This window comes from Ceratotherium simum, chromosome 1 (genome assembly GCF_057802395.1).
Source record: "Ceratotherium simum simum isolate JZ-2026a chromosome 1, ASM5780239v1, whole genome shotgun sequence".
Taxonomy (NCBI): Eukaryota; Metazoa; Chordata; class Mammalia; order Perissodactyla; family Rhinocerotidae; genus Ceratotherium; species Ceratotherium simum.
The window spans coordinates 27655258-27674852 of NC_141900.1; the positions used below are offsets into that span (position 1 = coordinate 27655258).

The following is a 19595-nucleotide window of genomic DNA, read 5'->3' on the forward strand; positions in this document are numbered from 1 at the left end:
TTAGTATGGGAATATTAAATTCTAAATCTCTCAACTTCTGAGTAACAACATTCCCCCCTGGTGAGCTTCTGAAATGGTATTTTTTGCCATTAGCAAAAGGAAATCAGCTCATCAAAGCTAGCATTTTCTCTAAACTGGTCTCTGTGCTTCTTCAAATCTCTCTGACTGATTATTGCCAGCAAGGCCAAGTGTAATGCAGATCACATAAAGAAAAAAACGACAATGAAAGGGTGACAATGTACAGAAAATAAGGTTTCATTAGCATGAAGAAAGGGTGTAACAAATTAGTCTACATTACTATATATTTCATTAGAGGGCAGCCAGAACAGACAGCTAAAGCTTGAGGAGAAGCATAGTCAAGTACATCAGCACAATACTATTACATTTGGATAGAAATATATTCATCATGGTATATTTGCTTAGATACTGTCAATATTCACACATTAATAACAGTCGGCATTTTATTCACCCCCATATCTAATTCTTAGAACATTCTATTTACTAAAATAAAAAAAAGCAGGTTTACAACTACAAATGAATTTTTTATATCATCAAAGACGTGGTGCTAATATGCAAGATTTAAAATATTAAATGAACAGCAAAATGTAATTACAGAATACCTAATGGCATGATTTTTAAAAAATAATTTTACACAAAATATGTTGGCACGTGATGCAGTCAACTTAATTGTCCACAATTTTGCTATAATTCAATAAATCTTGCTTTTAAATTTAGTGACAATCAGTGAGAATAATACCTATTTAATTACTCGTGATGTTGACTTCTCTTTCCTTTTGGTATCAGGTATCCCCGCAGGAAACGCTTTGTAACCCAACTGACACGGAGGAAGCTGCGCGCGGGGGGGGGGGGGGGGGGGGGGGGCGGTGGAGAGCCGTTCAAATCAAATTCCTGCCAGACGTCAGTCTTTTCCAGGGGAGAAGCTGAGAAATCAATCTGCAAGCAACTCAGAAACCAGTTCTCTCGATTTTTCCGTGTAATCAACTTGCACTCTACAATCCCAAGTGATATATTGCTACCCCACTTTTTTTAAAAAAAGAAAATTTTATCTCTTCTCCATTTACATTACCCGCACCTCTTAAAGAGTATATAAATAATTGAGAAAGAACTACAATTATAATATAATATATAGTATAGCATAATAGTATAATATAGTATAATAGTAAATAAACTCATTTTTCTCCCAAAAAAGGAGAGATTCATATGCACAATCTCAAGTAATAGCTAATAACCTAGCTATTAATCACTATTAATCACTTACAATTTTTTTGTTTTTCTTTTCTTTCTTTTTTAAATGGGATGCAGAGGGAATTGAAATGGAAAGCTGAGTAGATTTCTCTTTTTCATGAAAATGTGCTTGGACATTTTCTCAGAGGCCTCTATTTGTAAAAGTATTATAATCTATTCTGAAAGTTGCTTAAATTTTATAGTTTCCACATTACCAAACTGCTTAGCATTAACAGGATTAAATAGACTCTCTATCAAACTGCACAATAGATGTTTGATACCCTTTGAAATCAAAGTATTCTGATGAATTTAATTTGCTCAAAAGTAACCTTGAATTTTACATCTCCTGAAGAACTTCAAAGCTGCTGCAAGATATGGCTCCTTGGCACTCTCAGACAGGCTATGAATTATAGCACAATTGCCTGTCTTCATTCTAAATTCACAAAGCTTTCAACATGGCCAAGCAGCGCTTTGTAGATAGACCTTGGCTTTTCTTGTTGTTGCTGTTTTTTCCTGAGTCACATAGCATGACTCAAGACAATTTATAATCATCAATGAAATACCCTTGACATTTGAGAGTATTGAAAAAGGAAACAACAGCAAGTAGGCCATACAAAGTCCTCACGCCAGAGAATCCAATATTTAAAGTTCCACAACATTCTCTTGGTGCTTATTCTGTGTATATTCAGATAAGAAAATAAAGAGTTTGATGAAAATGGTATACAAAGTGATTATGCATTTATGGAATAAAATCATTCATGTCCTCCACCATTCTCCATCGCAACCACACACTGGTAACTAATTATGACTCAGAATTTAGAAGTAAAAGCCTGAGAGATAGAAAAAACTTTTGAGATTACAATCTAAGTTATCATTAATAAAATAACTTCATGAATCAGAATTTCAAAGAAAATCCTGTAAAAAACTAGACAAACTTCTGGGAAGTTTGGGACTAACTTCTATGATATTAAAATAACAGAAACATTAATATTCTCTGTAAGGTAGTTTCATTTCCCTTCTTGCCAAAGAAATAGGCTGAAGTCATTTTGAATATATGATTTGGTCATTTTCACTCAGCACAAGGATTATGAAAAAAGAATTTAGCAGTAGAATTCTTGCACATATATTTTAGATTTATTACAGCTTGGATTCTGTAATCTATTCTCTCCTGAGTGTAACTAATGCTCTTTATTTCAAAACCAAAAATGCTCAGAACATAAAAACATAAAAACGATTAAGATACTCCCATAAAAGTGTGGAACTGTAAAATGTATTAGATTTTACTGGTTGTGAGCTATAAGGTAATGGGATTCCAACATTCCTACAAACGCTAGGAGTGCAGAAATGTTTTCAGGACATTTCAAGAGCTTAAAATAGCCGTGCTGAAAAAATATATATATAGTTTTTCTGATCAAAGTAAGAATAGAATTTATCAAAATGAATATTTTGATTCTGTACTGCCCTCATTATTTAACATTTCACAGTTGTTTTGGAAATCTTTAAAAATATATTTCAAAATAGTACATTTGCAAGCATAATCACTCTCTTTGAAATGTAATGATTATGTATATGATTATGTATACGTAAAAGGTATTGGATGATGGCAGGGTGTTGTACACATTGCAGAGTCCAGGAAAGGAAAGCAGGCAGGAGGAATATAAGCCCAAGTTTAAAAAAAAAAAAAAAAAAACTAAATTTGACTGTTAATAAAATTTCAGTTATATTTGTTTAGCCAACATTGAATGTCAACAATTTCTCAATAATGGGATATTATTCATATTTCCTTTATTTAAGCTTGCATCTACTCGTCAAAGGATTCCATGAATAATTTTAACTAAGTATCAAAATAACTCTGTGCTATTGGTACCAATATTATTTTAATCTTAATGATGAAGATACTGTGGTTTAGAGATTAAATAGTTAGCCAAAAATCACACAAGAGGAAATAATCAAATTCTTTCCGGCACCTCGGTTGGCAATCCTATTTATTAAAGTATGCCCCTTCTAAATATAATGTTTTTGACTTGCTTCATGGCTCAAAAATAATTTTAGACTTAATATTAGACAACAAAATATCCTATTAAATGAAGTGGAATCAGAAGCACACTATACTCTGTGAACAATACCTCTCATGAGCAAATGGTAACTTTTGGGTATCTGTCCAAATATCAGAGTATGTATCTTCTGCTTTCTATATCTTTGAGCTGGCTGACATTATATTTTCTTTTCTTCATCATATTTTCTAATAATTTTTTTTTTGTGGTGAGGAAGATTGGCACTGTGCTAACAATACTTGTTGCCAATCTTCCTCTTTTTTTTTTTTCCTTGAGGAAGATTAGCCCTGAGCTAACATCTGTGCCCATCTTACTCTATTTCTTGTATGTGGGTCACCACCACAGGATGACTTGATGAGTGGTGCAGGTTCATGCCCGGGATCTGAACCTGCAGACCCTGGGCTGCCAAAGTGGAGCACATGAACTCAACTATTACACATGGGGCTGACTCCACTAATACTTTTTTTTAAGTGGAATTTATAATACCCAACTGATGTCTAGGAGATAATTTAGATATATATTTTCAGGAACACTTTTGTTGGCCATTCCCTATTTTGGCTTTGAAAATGCAATTAATTCTACTACTACCTGCAGTTTTCTATTTTTACCTAATAAATTCCAGCTGAAAAAAATAAATCTCAGTAATAAACAGAAATGGCAGTCATCATATTGCTGCAAGAAAAGCCATGACGTAATTGTTTTTACCATAAGTCTTGCAGACTTTTTGAACACTAAAAACTGACCAGAAATGTGCAAAGGAAAGAGCATATTTTGGAAGATAGTTGAGACTACTCACCTTAGTGGAAGCCCTAAACTATCTTGGGATTCTCTCTTTTTGACTTTCCCTCATCATCTTCCATCAAATCATTAGTTTATTCAGAGATTCAGAAAACTATGCATAGCCATTTTTTGGAATGGGGAAGGAAAAAAGGAAAACTAACTAAAGACATAAAACCCTAAAATAAAAAAGAATTAAGGCCCATGGTTCTTCACAGTCTCAGAGAAATTATAGACCTATTCTTTTTTGTTTGTTTTCAATTATTGTATTGAGGTCATACTGGCTTGTAACATTGTGTATATATCAGGTGTACATTATTATATGTCAGTTTCTGTAGAGACTGCATTGTGCTCACCACCAACAGTCTAGTTTTTATCCATCACCATACATATATGCCCCTCTACCACTTTTCCCCACCCCCCCATCCCCTTCCCCTCCGGTAACCACTAATCTGTTCTCTTTATCCATGTGTTTGTTTATCTTCCACATATGAGAAAAAGCATACATTTTTCTGTCTTTCTCTGTCTTGCTTATTTTGCTTAACATAATACCCTCAAGGTCCATCCATGCTGTTGCAAATAGGATGATTTTGTCTTTTTTTATGGCTAAGTAGTATTCCACTGTGTATATACACCACATCTTCTTTATCCATTCATCAGTTGATGGCCAGACTTATTCTTGAAAACAGGGGGTGGAAAGAGATAGCCAAGAAAAAAATGAAGAAAATAAAAGATAAAAGAAGTCAAAAGATGAAATTATAAACCGATATAAGTTGGCGAAGAAGCTGCCAGAACATAGGGAAAAATGGGAGATGCAAAAGAGATTACCTAGAGAAGAAAGCCACATGAAAACAACAAAAGCACAGATGCATGTGAAAAGACTGTCATTCCAGATTTCCTGTAAATCATTCCATGATTTACAGGAAATCATGCCAAATGAAATGTAAAAAAGCAAAGGTGTTTAAAAAAGACTATAATGGAGAGGATACCAGTTATGGAAAACAGAAAAGGATGTCCAATTTACACTAAGTGACATTCCTGAAGAAGAGAGCATGAAAAAAAAAGGCTACACAAAAATATGCTAAAAGTAAACATCTCTGAAATAAAATAAAAATTTTAATGCAAAGACATTAAACAACAATAAGATGTATCATTCCTAGTTCAACCTTAAGAATAAAAACATATCATTAGGGAATCAGTAAAAAAAATCAAGTCAATTCAGGATGGGATCCAGGGGCTAGAATCAGACCGGCTTTAGATTCTTGATAGCCACTATCAGTAGAAGAATGCCCCAAGAATGCCCCAATGCCCCAAAATTTTGAGAAAAAAAAAATGCACACTCAGCCAAGGTTTTCTTCAGGTCTAAAATGAAATGCCCAAATATTCTCAATCATACAAGAACTCAGGGATTAGAGCATCCCACAGCTCTTGATCAAACTACTTGACAACAAAATCCATTCAATCAAAATATGAATTTAAAGGGAAAAAAAAAAAAAGAAGATCAGTAATGGAGGCGCTATCATCGAAGTTCTGCTGATAGCATTTAACCCATCAAAATATAGAACCAGGATTAAACATTGTGGAAATTATGGTTATGCAACATAAGACAAATCTTAATGTAAAAGTAATAATTTAATAAGATTTGGAGATGTATGAGGAAGGCGAGAGGAAACAAAAATATGTTGATTTACTAACAATAGAATGCACTTTCTGATTACAAGTTTGTACATTCTGTTCATTATATATCACTGAGTCCATGAATTTTTTTGTGTCATGAAAAAATTCACTAAAAAAAGATAAACAAACTGAACATCATGATGCTCACTAAATGTAAACAAGAAATATATCTAGCTGTGGAGATTAGGGGAGATTTTAATTTTCCTTTTGTAGTATCTGTGTCACTTGAATTTTTATATTAATGATATTGAAATATTTTTACAAAAACAAGCTATTATTATTTAAGAAGGAAAGTGATTGAGCAAGCCTGATTATTGTTGTTATTGCTGTTTTAGTATTAACTAAATCCAACTAGATTTTTTGAGCCTCAATTTCTTATTATAATTTTCTTTTCTATATCAAATCTATTTACCATTCATTCCCTTATTTCTAAGCTTTAGAATTGCATTTAGACTCATCATTTTTATTTTCATATTTAATAAGCCCTCCAGTTAGTGGTTGTCAAGCTTTCTTCTGTCTTACACGTGAGAGATAGATCATATTCCCATCAGTTACACTGGCTCACTACAGAAGCATTCTCGATGTCTTCGCTTCAGTCCCACCGGAAGTCACTGAGAATCTTGGGGAGAGGATTTAAGGGAAGACTTTGAAAAAAGGCTTCCAGGTGATTCTTACAAAATCCCCATGAGAACTGTCCACACAGAGGCAAAACACTAAAACAAAGTAAAGCAGTTTTGCAATGTAGCACTTTTATAATTACTGGAATCTAATAATTTAATTAACATAGAATATATCCCACAGCACACAATACTACAATTCCATGATAACCGGTTTTCTATACCATTCAGCAATTATAAGCTGTCTTGATTACCATTTCTCAGACCATAATATGTCTTCTGATGTAGCAAAAGCAGACATTTTGCAATTTCAATTTTAAACCTGAATTTATATAAAACTTCACATTTTGTATCATTAGTTTTGGCTAAAAGTAATATTTCACTGTTTTTTTTTTTAATCTAGTTATTACTTGTGCTTCCTGGATTTTATTGTTGTTGCTGCTACATAGGCACATTTACCATGGGCAGTTTGAGAAAAGCCGCACACTGCTTTCTAAATTCAGGTTTGTATTACCTACACTACTCTATTCTGATACTTGGCTGACTTATTGGTTTAAAAATTTTGCAACTTGTTCACTTTAGTTGGTCCTCAAAATGCTTGTGTTAGAAGGATATAAAAAGCTAAGTTTTCCACTATCTTGTAAGACTGGCTATTGATAAAAAGAAGGCTCATCATTCTCTTCTATTTAATTGACATTCTAAAATCGTATTTAACTATGTATATGTTGGGCCACTACAATTTTGTACAACAAATTTGTGGATACCATAGAACAGTAGAGTAGACTCTTTGATTCATAATTTGATTAATAATTTCAAGATCACTCTGCCTGCAGGATGTGGGTGGCTTAGACAAAGGTGGTGGTAGTAGACATGAAGAGAAATGAATGGCTGCATGATATATTTGGAGTTGGAATTGTCAGAATTTATACATGAATCATATGAGGGGTTATGGCAAAGGGAGAAATTAATTACTCTTTAATTTTGGCCCGATTGAGGAGATGTGATATGATTTGAGATGGGGAAATTAACAGATGGTCAGGATACTGGAGGAGAAAGTAATGGAAAGAATAGTTCATCTGGGCATGTTAGTGACATGCAAGTGAGACAGCTAAATGGAAACAGCAAGTGGTCAGTTAGATAAATAAGCCTAGAGCTCAGAAAAGAGATTTGGGTGGAATTATATTTAAATTCAATGAAATGGTTGAGGTGTCCTGGGAGAAAGTATGGGCATAAATACAAAACGGCTAAGACTGTGCCCTAAATTTAGACAGCATTAGAGCTACTGTAAAGAAAGAAGTACTGAAAAGGAGATTGAGAAGGAACAGATAGTGAGAAAATGGGAAAACCAGGAAAGTAGGGTTTCCTGAAAACTAATAGAAGAAAATGTTTGAAGAAAGGGGAAATAGCAAGTGGAACACTAAAATGACATAAAATGACCAAGTCTGAAAATAACAGAAAATGCCTGTTAGATTTGATGATGTGGAGATAAATGTGAACTACAGAGAACAGTTTCACCACAAATGAAATTTGCAGTCAGATTGGAGTGGGCTGGCCAGTGGACAAAGGTGAAGACAGAGAGGTGATGCAGATCCACAACTCTTTTGAGTTTTGCAGAATGACAGCAAAGAAATGTGGCAGAACTAAAAGGGGCAATAGATTTTTTTTTTAATGATGGAAGATACTGGAGCCAGTTTGTACATTGATGAGAAAGTAAAAGGAGAAAAATGTTGATGAATTAAAGAAAGAGGAGAACATGAGGAATAAATCCAATGACAGGCTGGTTTGGAAGGTTGGAAGATGACAAAAGGCATGAGCTTTGAAGAATTTTAAAGAATTTTGCATTAATTGGGAGAGTTGGTCATTCCCCCTAAACTCCCATAGCATTTTTCTTACATGTACTCAAATCCGGTACTAAAGTAAAGTTACATATTTTTTAAATCTTGTAGATGAATATTTTCTAGATTTTCTTGTCATTTTTTTTTTAATCTCTAAGTTTAAATCAGAGACTTCTCCAATATTTCTTCTGTTTACTTAAAGACATCTTTTTTTGACTAAGCTTTTGGTTGCAATATCCACTCTCAACATTATCCAGACCCTTGTTTCAGCAGCTTTCCTATACTCTGGACACATACTGTCCCTCCATTGAAACCAGGCTACTAAGCCCTCAGTCCCCATGATCAGCCCTCCTAAGCAGCTCCCAAAGTCAAAATGTATCCTACTAGTGACTGAACCCCACGACCTACATTAATTGCCTGCTTCTCTTACTTTGCTTCTTTATCTTAAAGCTCCAAGTTTCACCATAGTGTCAACCCTTTAGGAAGAAAGTTCTCTAGGCCAGTTCTTCAATTCCTGAAACATTCTCTCTTTCCCATAGCAATATGAGCAAAGCCATTAACATATCTGTAACTCCACTAAATTAAAATTATTTCAGTATCTGATATTATTCTCAAGATAAAAAATATCTCTTGGAATAGAATTATTGCCACAGGGCTCAGTCCTCAAGGATCTACAGTAAATGGAAATATTTTTTAATTGCTGCACTGTCAAAAGATCCCTTCAGATACAACTGTTTTTTATTCTAGAAAAGTGTACCAGGGCTGTTTTAGGCACTGAGTAAACCAGAACTTCACACAAATATAAAGACAAGCATCAATAACAACAAAAGACTTAATTTTGTAACCCTCATATTGCATACTTGTCCCTTCCAAATGTAGTCATTCTACTTAAATGTAGTTTTAATACATAAATGGAATGTAAGTTAAATGGAATTTAAGTCAATTCAAGGTGTTCATCTAATGCTTTATGAGCAATGCATATTTCCCTTCTTAAGAAGGTATAACCAGCTGTTCTTAATTATTAAAAAGCAATTATGGCAACTTCTTGGAAGAAATAAATCTAGAAGGAGACAATGCCTCCTTTATTTAAATGATCATTTTTGAAGACCTTCCAAAGTGCTAAGCATATTCACATAAACTATCTCAGTTAATTTCAAACAGCTTTTTGGAGATATGAATGTATGTAGCAATAAGGTCCTCCAGGCTGAACATGAACTATGACAATCATAGGTTAGAAGTTGGGAAATTACTAGGAACCTGTGTTCATGCATTCATTTGCTGGAGGTCAGTTGATTGTTTCCTAAAGAAAGAGAAATACATGGACAAGAGTTCATGGGGACATCAAGGAGATGAGGATAACGTAAGAAATAGGTGTCCTCAAAGACTCCTAAAGAAAGGTGTGTTTACCCTCATTGAGGTAAGTATTAAATAAATGATGAGTGAGTGGCTTGTTTTATTCAGGAACTTTGTGACACAGGGAATACAAGAATTAGCTTCAGAGCCTTGGTGATTAAAACCTGTAGGGTTGTATTTTTGTTATTGGGTTGTATGGGTTCTTTATATATTTTGGAGATTAACCCCTTATTAGATATATGGTTTGCAAATATCTTCTCCCATTCTGTAGGTTGTCTTTCACTCTATTGATTGTTCCCTTTTGCTGTGCAGAAGCTTTTAAGTTTTCTATAGCCCTACTTTTTATTTTTGTTTTTGTTGCCTGTGCTTTTGGTGTCAAATCCATGAAATCATTGCCAAGAACAATGTCATGAAGATGTTCCTCTATGTTTTAGTCTATAAGTCTTACAGTTTTAGGTTTTACATTAAGTCTTTAATCCACTAGACAACAAGTGTTAGTGAGGCTGTGGAGACTTTGGAACTTTTGCACACTGTTGGTGTAAATGCAAAATGGTGCAACCGCTACACAAAACAGTATGAAAGTTCCTCAAAAAAAAAAAAAAAACCTGAACTGCCATATGATCTAGCAATCCCACTTCTGGGTATATATCTGAGAGAATTGAAATCAGGATCTCAAAGAGATATCAACACTCCCGTCTTCATTGTACTTTTATTCACAATAGCTAAGATGTAGAAACAACCTAAATGTCCACTGACAGATGAACAGACAAAGAAAAAGTGGTATACATATACAATATAATATTACTCAGCCTTTAAAAAGTAGGAAATTCTGGGGCCGGCCCCACCGCGTAGTGGTTAAGTTCGGAGCACTCCACTTCTGTGGCCCGGTTTCGTGGGTTCGGATCCCAGGTGGTGACCCATATACAAAATAGAAGATGATAGGCACAGACATTAGTTCAGGGTTAATTTTCCTCAAGCAAGAAAGGAGGGAGATTGGCAAGAGACGTTAGATCAGGAGGAATCTTCCTCACCAAAAAAAAAAAAAAAAAAAGCAGGAAATGCTGCAATATGACAACGTGGATGACTGAGAACATTATGCTAAGTGAAATAAGTTGGACACAGGAAGACAAGTACTGCATGATTCCACTTATATGGGATAACTAAAGTAGTCAAATTAATAAAATCAAAGACTAGAATACTGGCTACCAGAGGATAGAGGGGAGGGGGAAATGGGGGTTTTTAATTGACAGGCATCAAGTTTCAGTTAAGCAACATGAATAAGCTCTGGAGATCTGCTGTGCAACATTGAGCCTATAGTCAACAATAATGTATTGTATACTTAAACTTTGCTAAGAGGATAGAGCTCATATTTTGTTCTTATCACAATAAAATTTTTTAAAAAAGAAAAAAATGGTTATTATTTACAGTAGATTTTTTTTGCATTAATTTTGGCTTTTTAAAATAGTGCATTAAATGGGGCCGGCCCGGTGGTGCAAGCGGTTAAGTGCGTGCGCTCCGCTGCGGCGGCCCAGGTTTCGCTGGTTTGGATCCTGGGCACACACGGACGCACTGCTTGGCAAGCCATGCTGTGGTGGCGTCCCATATAAAGTGGAGGAAGATGGGCACGGAGGTTAGCCCAGGGCCAGTCTTCCTTAGCAAAAAAAGAGGAGGAGTGGCAGATGTTAGCACAGAGCTGATCTTCCTCACAAAAATAAATAAATAAATAAAAATTAAAAAAAAATAAAATAAATAAAATAGCGCATTAAAATATTTATCTAGGTTTAAAAAAATCCTCTATGGTTGGGAATAGGGTCATTCACTCCATTGCTGCATAGAGCAAACGGTGACTCCAGCTCAAGCACTTTCACTTTGGGATGCAACAGGTGACAGCGACCTGAGCAGACAGGATTCTTTCACTGGAGCAATGATGGCCATGGAGCTCACTAGTCCTGGGAGCTGGCGGATGCTCACTGGACTAGGTGAACAGCCATCCACGGACTTGTGTCCACCTGCCTATGAACACCTGAGACAAATCCTGAGGTTTCTAGAAAATGTTTTCCTTGGTAGAGAGAGAGGACTCACAGGAACATAGACAGTTACTGAGCATTTTACAGAAATAATTATGCTGCTGGAGACTATAGTATCAAGAGTTTTATCTTTAGATAAAGGAATTGATATCTGAAAGACTATTATTTTTCCAAAATCACATTGCAAGTTAGTGGCAAAGCCAAAATTTGAAACAGATTTGAATAACTCCAAGCCCACTGTTTCCTAACTATACCACAGCTGTGGGCAAATATAATTAGACATAAAAAAGTGCTGTTCAAACAAATTTTCATTTCTCTTCAGTGAAATTGACAGAGAAAATTAGAGTAAAAATAGATATGTCAATAATACAAGTAATTGTTTTTTAATAAAACAATTTACATTTAGGCTACTGTCTGTTATGCATTGTACTACGCTACAATTTTCTTAGTAATGCACTAGCCATAGTTCTTGTCCCCAGGAAGTTTACATTTTAGTGGTGAAAAAAAGTGGAGAAGGGAAAATTATACAGTGAGTACTTATTTGAATAGGGATATATACTGAGCATTACAGGACTACATAAAACAGACAACAAATCCAAGATTGGTGGATCAAAGTCAAGAAAAAATGGGGGAGAGAGGGAGATATTTCTAGACAGAGATTATCAAAAGATCTGAAGATGAAGGAAAGAATATCGTCTTATGGAAATGCCAAATACTTTACTCTGTTTTGGGCTTAGAATTTCAGGAGAATGGGAATAGCTGCTGGGGAGATGTTGCAATAGAAAATTTGGAAAGGTACGATGGAGTCAGATCGTGAAGGGCCTGGTGTACCATTGACGCCAAATGGAGAGTCACTGAAGACTTCTAAATAAAGAAATGAAATGGAGGGAAGTTTATGGAGCAAATCTTTGTAGACTATACATTACCTGTAAATTTCAGTGACTTGCAACGCTTACACATTTCTTTTGTAGTTGAGAAATTAATACAGTAAATCCTCACCTTAATGCAAAGAAAGGGGTGTCAAAAATTTTAATAAAATGCAGCTGAAGTTTAGAGAGGTTAACGAAATCTGTAAGTTCAAAAACTCACTTGTAACAGCTGCAATTTGGCACCAGCTGGTGGTAGTAATCAACCCTAGCTTAAATATCACTGAGGATGATTCTGGGTGCTCTGTATGGCTAGAATTTTTAGAATCTTGGCAGCAATTCCAGGAATCTCCCAAAAGTTTAGCAATGATTTCATCAGCTCAATCCCAGGATATTGAGGCACAGATTGGTCTTGAAAATATGGAGCCCCACCATCCATCTCCCCATTTCCTAAGTGAAAGTTACCTGTCCTTTCCCAATTCTCTCTCCATTCCTGAGAGGCAGACAAAAAAGAAAGAAAGAAATTTACCCACCCCCATTTAGATCTAAATTTGCATTATCCCGGGACATATCATCATGATGTTTTTGTTTAGGGGGTTCTACTGTACTATCATGTGACCTTGGCTTTAATAGAAATAATAGAAAGTGAGGTCAAGAAGATTATTAGAAAATATTAAAAATGAAACAAACATTATTGTCTAGGTAATTAATGGATAAATATTTTGCCTCTTCTATTTTTCAAGAAACAAAAGGTGGGAGTTATCACCCAGGATAAGCAACAATTTAAAGCCTATGTTTATTATTTTCTACTCTGCTGTGTCATACTGCTCTCACCACAGGCATTTCTATGTATGCGTAAATAAAAAGAGTGAAGCAACATAAATTTGCCTGGCTCTTTTCTATTAAATTGGTTTCCCACAATTTGGGGGTAAATCAATTTTGCAGTGTGGCTTCTTTTTGTCTATCTTGACGATGAGAATAGATTGACAAGAGTCTTAAAGCAGTAGAAAAAATTGTTTCCCTACATAGCAGATGTGTAGCAAAAACATATTAAAATATGCAAGCTCTTGATTCCAAAAGGGAAATTCAACCAAAGGTGGAAACTAAAAAAGACTAAAGCCAGCTGGAGCCTAAAATCATTATGGTGATCTATTAAATTCATTCATTTATTCATTAACACAGAACGCCACTCTCTCACTTTTCATTCCTAAAAAGTCAGCTCTTTCATATCCAGAGCCTATACCAAATTATAATTTAGAAGAGTGTTTATCTTTATACGTTGTAACCAAAATAAATATAGAATTTTTTCACAGTTCACGTATTCACAATTGTCTGTGTTGCAATCAACAGATGTGACGCAATTCCATGAAATGAATAGGATAGATGGAATAATTAAATATATAATGGCAGTGCTTATTAATTTAATTCATATAAACATGAAATTTTAAATATTACAACTTTGAAAGCAACATTTCAAAATATGATTTCAGCAAAGTGATTTTTTAAAAAATATATAAAAATAAAGCTAAATTAGGAGAATTTAATTAGCTTGAATGATACTCAATAACATTCAGCTTCACTAAAAAAACTTTCACCTTCTAATTTAGTTTCTCTGTGAAGATGAAGCTAAAAAAGGCTCTTCAAATGTTTTATTTACTGGCCAATTTCTAGATGTCTGTACTCAGCCTGCACAGTAACAAGCTGATGCTAATAAGCCATACATAAAGATCCTACTTATTAAAATACAAATTAGGCACCCCTTATGTTTATACACGTGTAAGTACAATTAATATCACAAGCTTAGTTGGAAACAAAATTGCTTTAGTTAACCAACCATTGCAAGCAATCAAATGAGTTTTCAAATGCAATTGGAAAAGATCTCTTTGGTAGAAACAATAGCAATTTTTTCATGCAGAGCAATTATTTCCAAGCTCTTTTTTCCTCTCCCACCTGCCCTTAATAAAATAATTTGTCCATCAGAAGTGACATGAAATGTCACCTTTAACACCCATAAGTTGCATAGAGACCTGAAAGGCAGCTGGTAGATACAGCTTATTTACAAATATTGGTTTGAACTTGTAAATGCATGACTGCATAAATCTTAATCCATTTAGAGTGTATGCCCTTTCTTCCCTCAGTTGTACATCCAATTGGGAATTGAGTGGAGCTGAGGGAGAGTGTGAATTACATGAGCCCTTTCTTGTTGCCAGCATTGTAGTGCTTTGCCTTTTGTTCTTGTTGTTGATGCGATTTCTCTACATTACACAGTAGAGAATGTTAATCAACATTTTGCCTAGGTAATATTGATGAAACTTGCCTATTTATACTTGAGGGAAGAATCAGAATATTATATTTCTTTTTGAAATGTTAATGTACCTTTTAGCAAATTATTTCTGCCTTCTAAATCATCCTAGTGTTAAATTATTAAAGGGTGGTATTAAAGAACTATTGCACTGATGCAAACAGTTAAATACCTTAAAAGATAAAAGGATTATAAAGTTTAAAAGGAGGACACCTTTTGGAATATGGTAGCATTTGATTTCAAATTAAACATTTTTAAATGGTTGGTTAAAATACTGATAAAATTTGCAATTGTTTTGTATGGTCTCACAAAATAAGGAGACATTTAGTGTTAATGATTTCTAATTTCCAACCATGATTTGAGTTTGATTTGTATTACTGCCTTGAAGGATTTGTTTGACTTTGCTATATATATATGAACTGAAGCATCATCTAGTTTATCAGAGAAAAGAAGGAAAAAGTGAGAAAGTGTTTCTTATTTTTGCACTATTTACTTACTTGAGTCTGAAGGTTAGGCAATCTCCAACCAGATTCTATTCTTCAAACATAAAATTGCCACTATCTCAACGTTCTATCACCTTACAGCATTTCAAAGGAAAGAGCTACTGTAAAGACTTTATGTATGGCTGACATGGTAAAATATGGAAAATATCAATTCTCAGTGTACAAACTGTGACAGATATTGTGCCCTGTGAACATCACTCACAGTCCTTCAAGGGTAGTCAAGAAATGAGTGGACAGGGCTCTAATGTAACCTAATTTGTTTTCCCTTTAACAGTCTCTTTTGATAACAATCAATATGTTCATAGGTCCTAAATAAATTGTGAGGTAATCTAGGGGGAAATTAAGAACAGAATTTGTTCAAGAATTCTCCCACATAGTGACCACTATTTGCTAAGAACTCCTAACACTTACTGGGTAAACCATTTATTTTCTATTTAACCATGTAAGATTTAGTAGTAGCTTTTGTGTCACTGTGAGACTGATCTGTCCATTTGCATCACTTTCCTAGCAGTGCTTCTGTTTGAATACAGGCACTGAGAGAGTGGACAACAGGGGTTACATTTCAACGTAAATTTTTTCATATTTTGAAATCTGACAGATAAGAATACAGCTTAAAATTGTTGGTTCATCATAATTTAATCGGTTTCTTTTTTTTTCTTTCTTAGCAATACATAAATGATAAGGTGTCTTACATTGAGGCTGGCTTGGATTCAATAAAATATGCTAATAGCTACATGCATTGTGGGCTTTTGTGTCATGTACAATGACAATCTCCATTACTTCTGGAAGGAGAAATAAATCATTTGCCAAAATGTTAATTTAGTGTTAATGAGCCCAATATCAAAAAGTTTACAATATATCTGGGAAAGGAAATAAAATCTAGAAAGCAATAACATAATAATTAAATAAAACAACGCCAATGATATAAAAGGCATTACTACATCCCTACTTGTCAAGGTTAAAACTGAAAAAGACATACAACTAATAAATGACTACCTGAGATATCACTAAATTTATTTAATGCAAAGAAAAGCTTCTCTGAACAGCAATGAAATCTATATATTACAGAAGCTGATTTGTGTGAACTTAACAATTTTTTGAGTTTAAACTAAAATAGCACTAATTGCTATACCAATACAAGGCAGAAGATATGATGTAGCTTTACATCTATTATGACTTTACACTGCTTTTATTATGCCACCTCTAAGTTAGAGGGAAAAGAGTAATTTCCATTTAATATTAGCCAAAAGGATATTAATTAGCACAAATTAGTTTGGCTGCTTTTTGTCTATTTAAGAAACAAAAACATTCCAGTTTACATTCCTTTCATCTAAAAACAACTAACTACATTGTAAATCCTTTCATTGGATGAGCCTACAATTTGTCTTCAATAGCCAAGAAGCTTGTGTTTTTAACTTAATCACTGATTTTTCTTTATATATTATGGATGACCAATTGATCTTTCTTAACCTACCTATGACAAACAGTTGTGGACCAAGCCAGTACTTATTTACATGACATCAACAACTCAGGCAATATGATCAATTTAGTGAAAGAATCAAACAAACTGACGGTAGTCAAATAGAGTCTCTAGTATATAGACTGTTTGTTTAGGAAATATAAATTAAGTAGAAAAGATGGTAAAAATAAATAACATCAGAAATGTCAAGCATGGAAGACTATCCAACCATTATCATATAAGTGAATGAAATATCATTTAACGTATTTTCCTTTGATGTACAATCTAATCATAAAAACACAAAATAAAAGTGCTAATTTCTAACCCTCAGTTTAGTGTTCTATTGAGGCACAACTTTCTTACCTTCAAATCTGAGATTTTTGTTTTGCAAACATTCCAAGACAGTCGAACAGCACAACCAAGGTGTCACTCATACTCTACTCCTATTTTAAATGAGCGGGGTGAGGTGGAGTTTAGCATCCCCAAAATGAATGGTCTAAAATTTTCTTGTGATCAGAAACCAAAGAAATTTTCGCTATATAACATGAAATACTTCCAATATGTAACAGAAGTATTTTAACTAACTATTAAGGATATACTTCTTCACTGTGCCTCTTTGTTGTAAGAAGATAGATAGACAGACAGATAGATAGAACTCCTCACGAGGAGGATTTCTGCTGTTTGTATAATTAACCCAATGACTCTGGGAGCACAAAACAAGTTTATCAAAAAATACACGCAAAAGCTAGTATCAGCTGGCATTTCTAAAAGTAGGCCAGAGTAGATGAAAGATTACTTTTAGCTAAAGTGGAGCAAATTAAATTTTAAGAGGTTTAATACGTTTATTCTCACTTTAATCACATAGCCAACCATCAAGGTGATTATAATAAGCATACTGCTTCTTACAAACTAAAAGTTGTTAAATGCAACTTGTTTTTCAACTAGTATATTCATAATATCTACAAAGATTATTCAGATATTATAATTTGACTACTTTTAATGTAATTAATTTTACACATATCTTTGAGTATGGGAGAACATTTCAAGGGACTTTATTTTTTAATATGGAACATAAGCAAGAACACTTTGACTAACTTCATTGGCCCTAATTACCCAAAAGCAATTTTTTTTAAAGCAACCAAGTATAGCTGTTTCTTAGTCCCATAACACCATTAGATTCCATCACTAAAAAATATTTTAATGTGCTTATAATTCTCCAAACACAAAATGTCAATCTACTTAAATCAAGCAGTTAAAAAGGTTCCTTACTGCAAAATCCTCCCTCCACTGGTGGGCTGCTTGAACTTTCTCTGCTTCCAAAGCCAGGCGCTGAAAAGGAAACAATACACCTTAGAATTCAAATGACCACATGAATCTGTAATTGTTATATAAAAGACTTGGGTTTTCAAATCAATTATGAGGACACAAAAAGCAGAAGAAACTCTTTATTTATGATTCATAAATTCTAATCATTTAGTAATCTAACCTACTAAAACTGATCTATGTGTATTTACTCTTTAGTAATAGGAATAACATACTATTCTTGAATACCATTAAGTTTACCACCTCTGCCATCATCAGCAGGAGTGTCCTCCATGAGTGCTTTCCTTCAATGACTAACATTTCAGTTTTTAGAAAAAGCTTTAATCAGTAGAGTATATAAATCTTGGAAGAATCGTGTTGTTAGCAAGTACATTTAAAGCATATATTTCTATATAAGTAGAAGGAAATGACATTAAGAAATCAATGAACATGTGCTAAGCACTATACTAGGCACCTTCTTAATAGCATAATTAGTTTTTTACCAAAGGTCACATAATGTATTAATTTCCTCCTTGCTGAAGTACATTCTTAATAGTAGTCTTTTCAGAGATAATCTATTAGTAGCAAACAGTCACAATCCACACATCTCAAAATGGCTTTACTTCACTTTGACTCTTGTATGCTCAAGTAGTTAAAGAATTCTAGGTTGGCTTATTTTCCTTTAGCACTCCTAAAATGTTATTCCATTAGGTTCAGTTAGAGATAAAATGTATATTGACAGTCTGCTAATCACTTTTTGTAAGTAAATTATTTTTTTCCTCCTCTAAGAGTTTTTAGATTTTTCTCTTTCCAGTGTCATCATTATGTTGTCTCTCTAATTAATAAGCTCTTAAAGGAGACAGTAACATTTAGCGATTAAGAACACAGATCTGAAACCACTGGCTGGGTTTACATATCAACCTCGCTGCACACCAGCTGTGCAAACTTGGGAAAAGTTAAGTCTCTTTTCCTGTTTTCTCAAGTGAATAGTGTAAAAATATGCATCATGGATTGTTGAAAGGATTAAATGAATTATTATATATAAAGTGCTTAGAACAGTGCCTGGCAAACAGTAAGTAATATATGTGTCAGCTCTCTAACTTTGAAGAGTAATTATGACTCCATTTGCACTCTGTGTCTCTCTGAGAAAACAGCTCAGTGCTGAGTTCATCTGTGGCCTGCCCCCTGACACAGCCAGAACACAGTGGCAGAAAGAGGACAAGAATAACAGCAAATACAATAAATGTAAAAGTATTAAACTCGTTTATTAAGAGACAGATATGATCAAAGTATAAATTTCATAGTGGTTTATTGGTTCATGTTTTTGATCTTTCACACTGAACTATACTTCCATTGTGCTCTTTCTATCGAAGTTCAGACTACGTTGGATAAATGAAAAATCCCTTTAACTCAGTTTTTACATTAGTGTATTGGCTTCTATTCCCTGTTATTTAATATGATAATTTGCTCATTTTTCTAAACTATTACGTAGGTATTATCAATGACTACAAAATATTGCCTAATGGGATATCTCAACTAAAGAATCCCTAGCTGAATTTAAAGGAAAATGCTCCAGTG

General features: G+C 34.0%; 1 protein-coding gene across 6 annotated transcripts in view; it reads right to left on the minus strand.

Moving 5' to 3' along the window:
• The window catches only part of CACNA2D1 (calcium voltage-gated channel auxiliary subunit alpha2delta 1), a 504823-nt gene that overhangs the window by 234271 nt on the left and 250957 nt on the right, over window positions 1-19595 (minus strand). For 5 of the 6 annotated variants that reach the window (XM_014788140.2, XM_014788141.2, XM_087445298.1 and 2 more), the window contains one exon: window positions 17985-18044. The exons of the other annotated variant lie outside the window; for it this stretch is intronic. In XM_014788140.2, the coding sequence (XP_014643626.1) occupies window positions 17985-18044 (60 nt within the window). The remainder of the gene's footprint in view (window positions 1-17984; window positions 18045-19595) is intronic. 6 annotated transcript variants of the gene reach the window in all.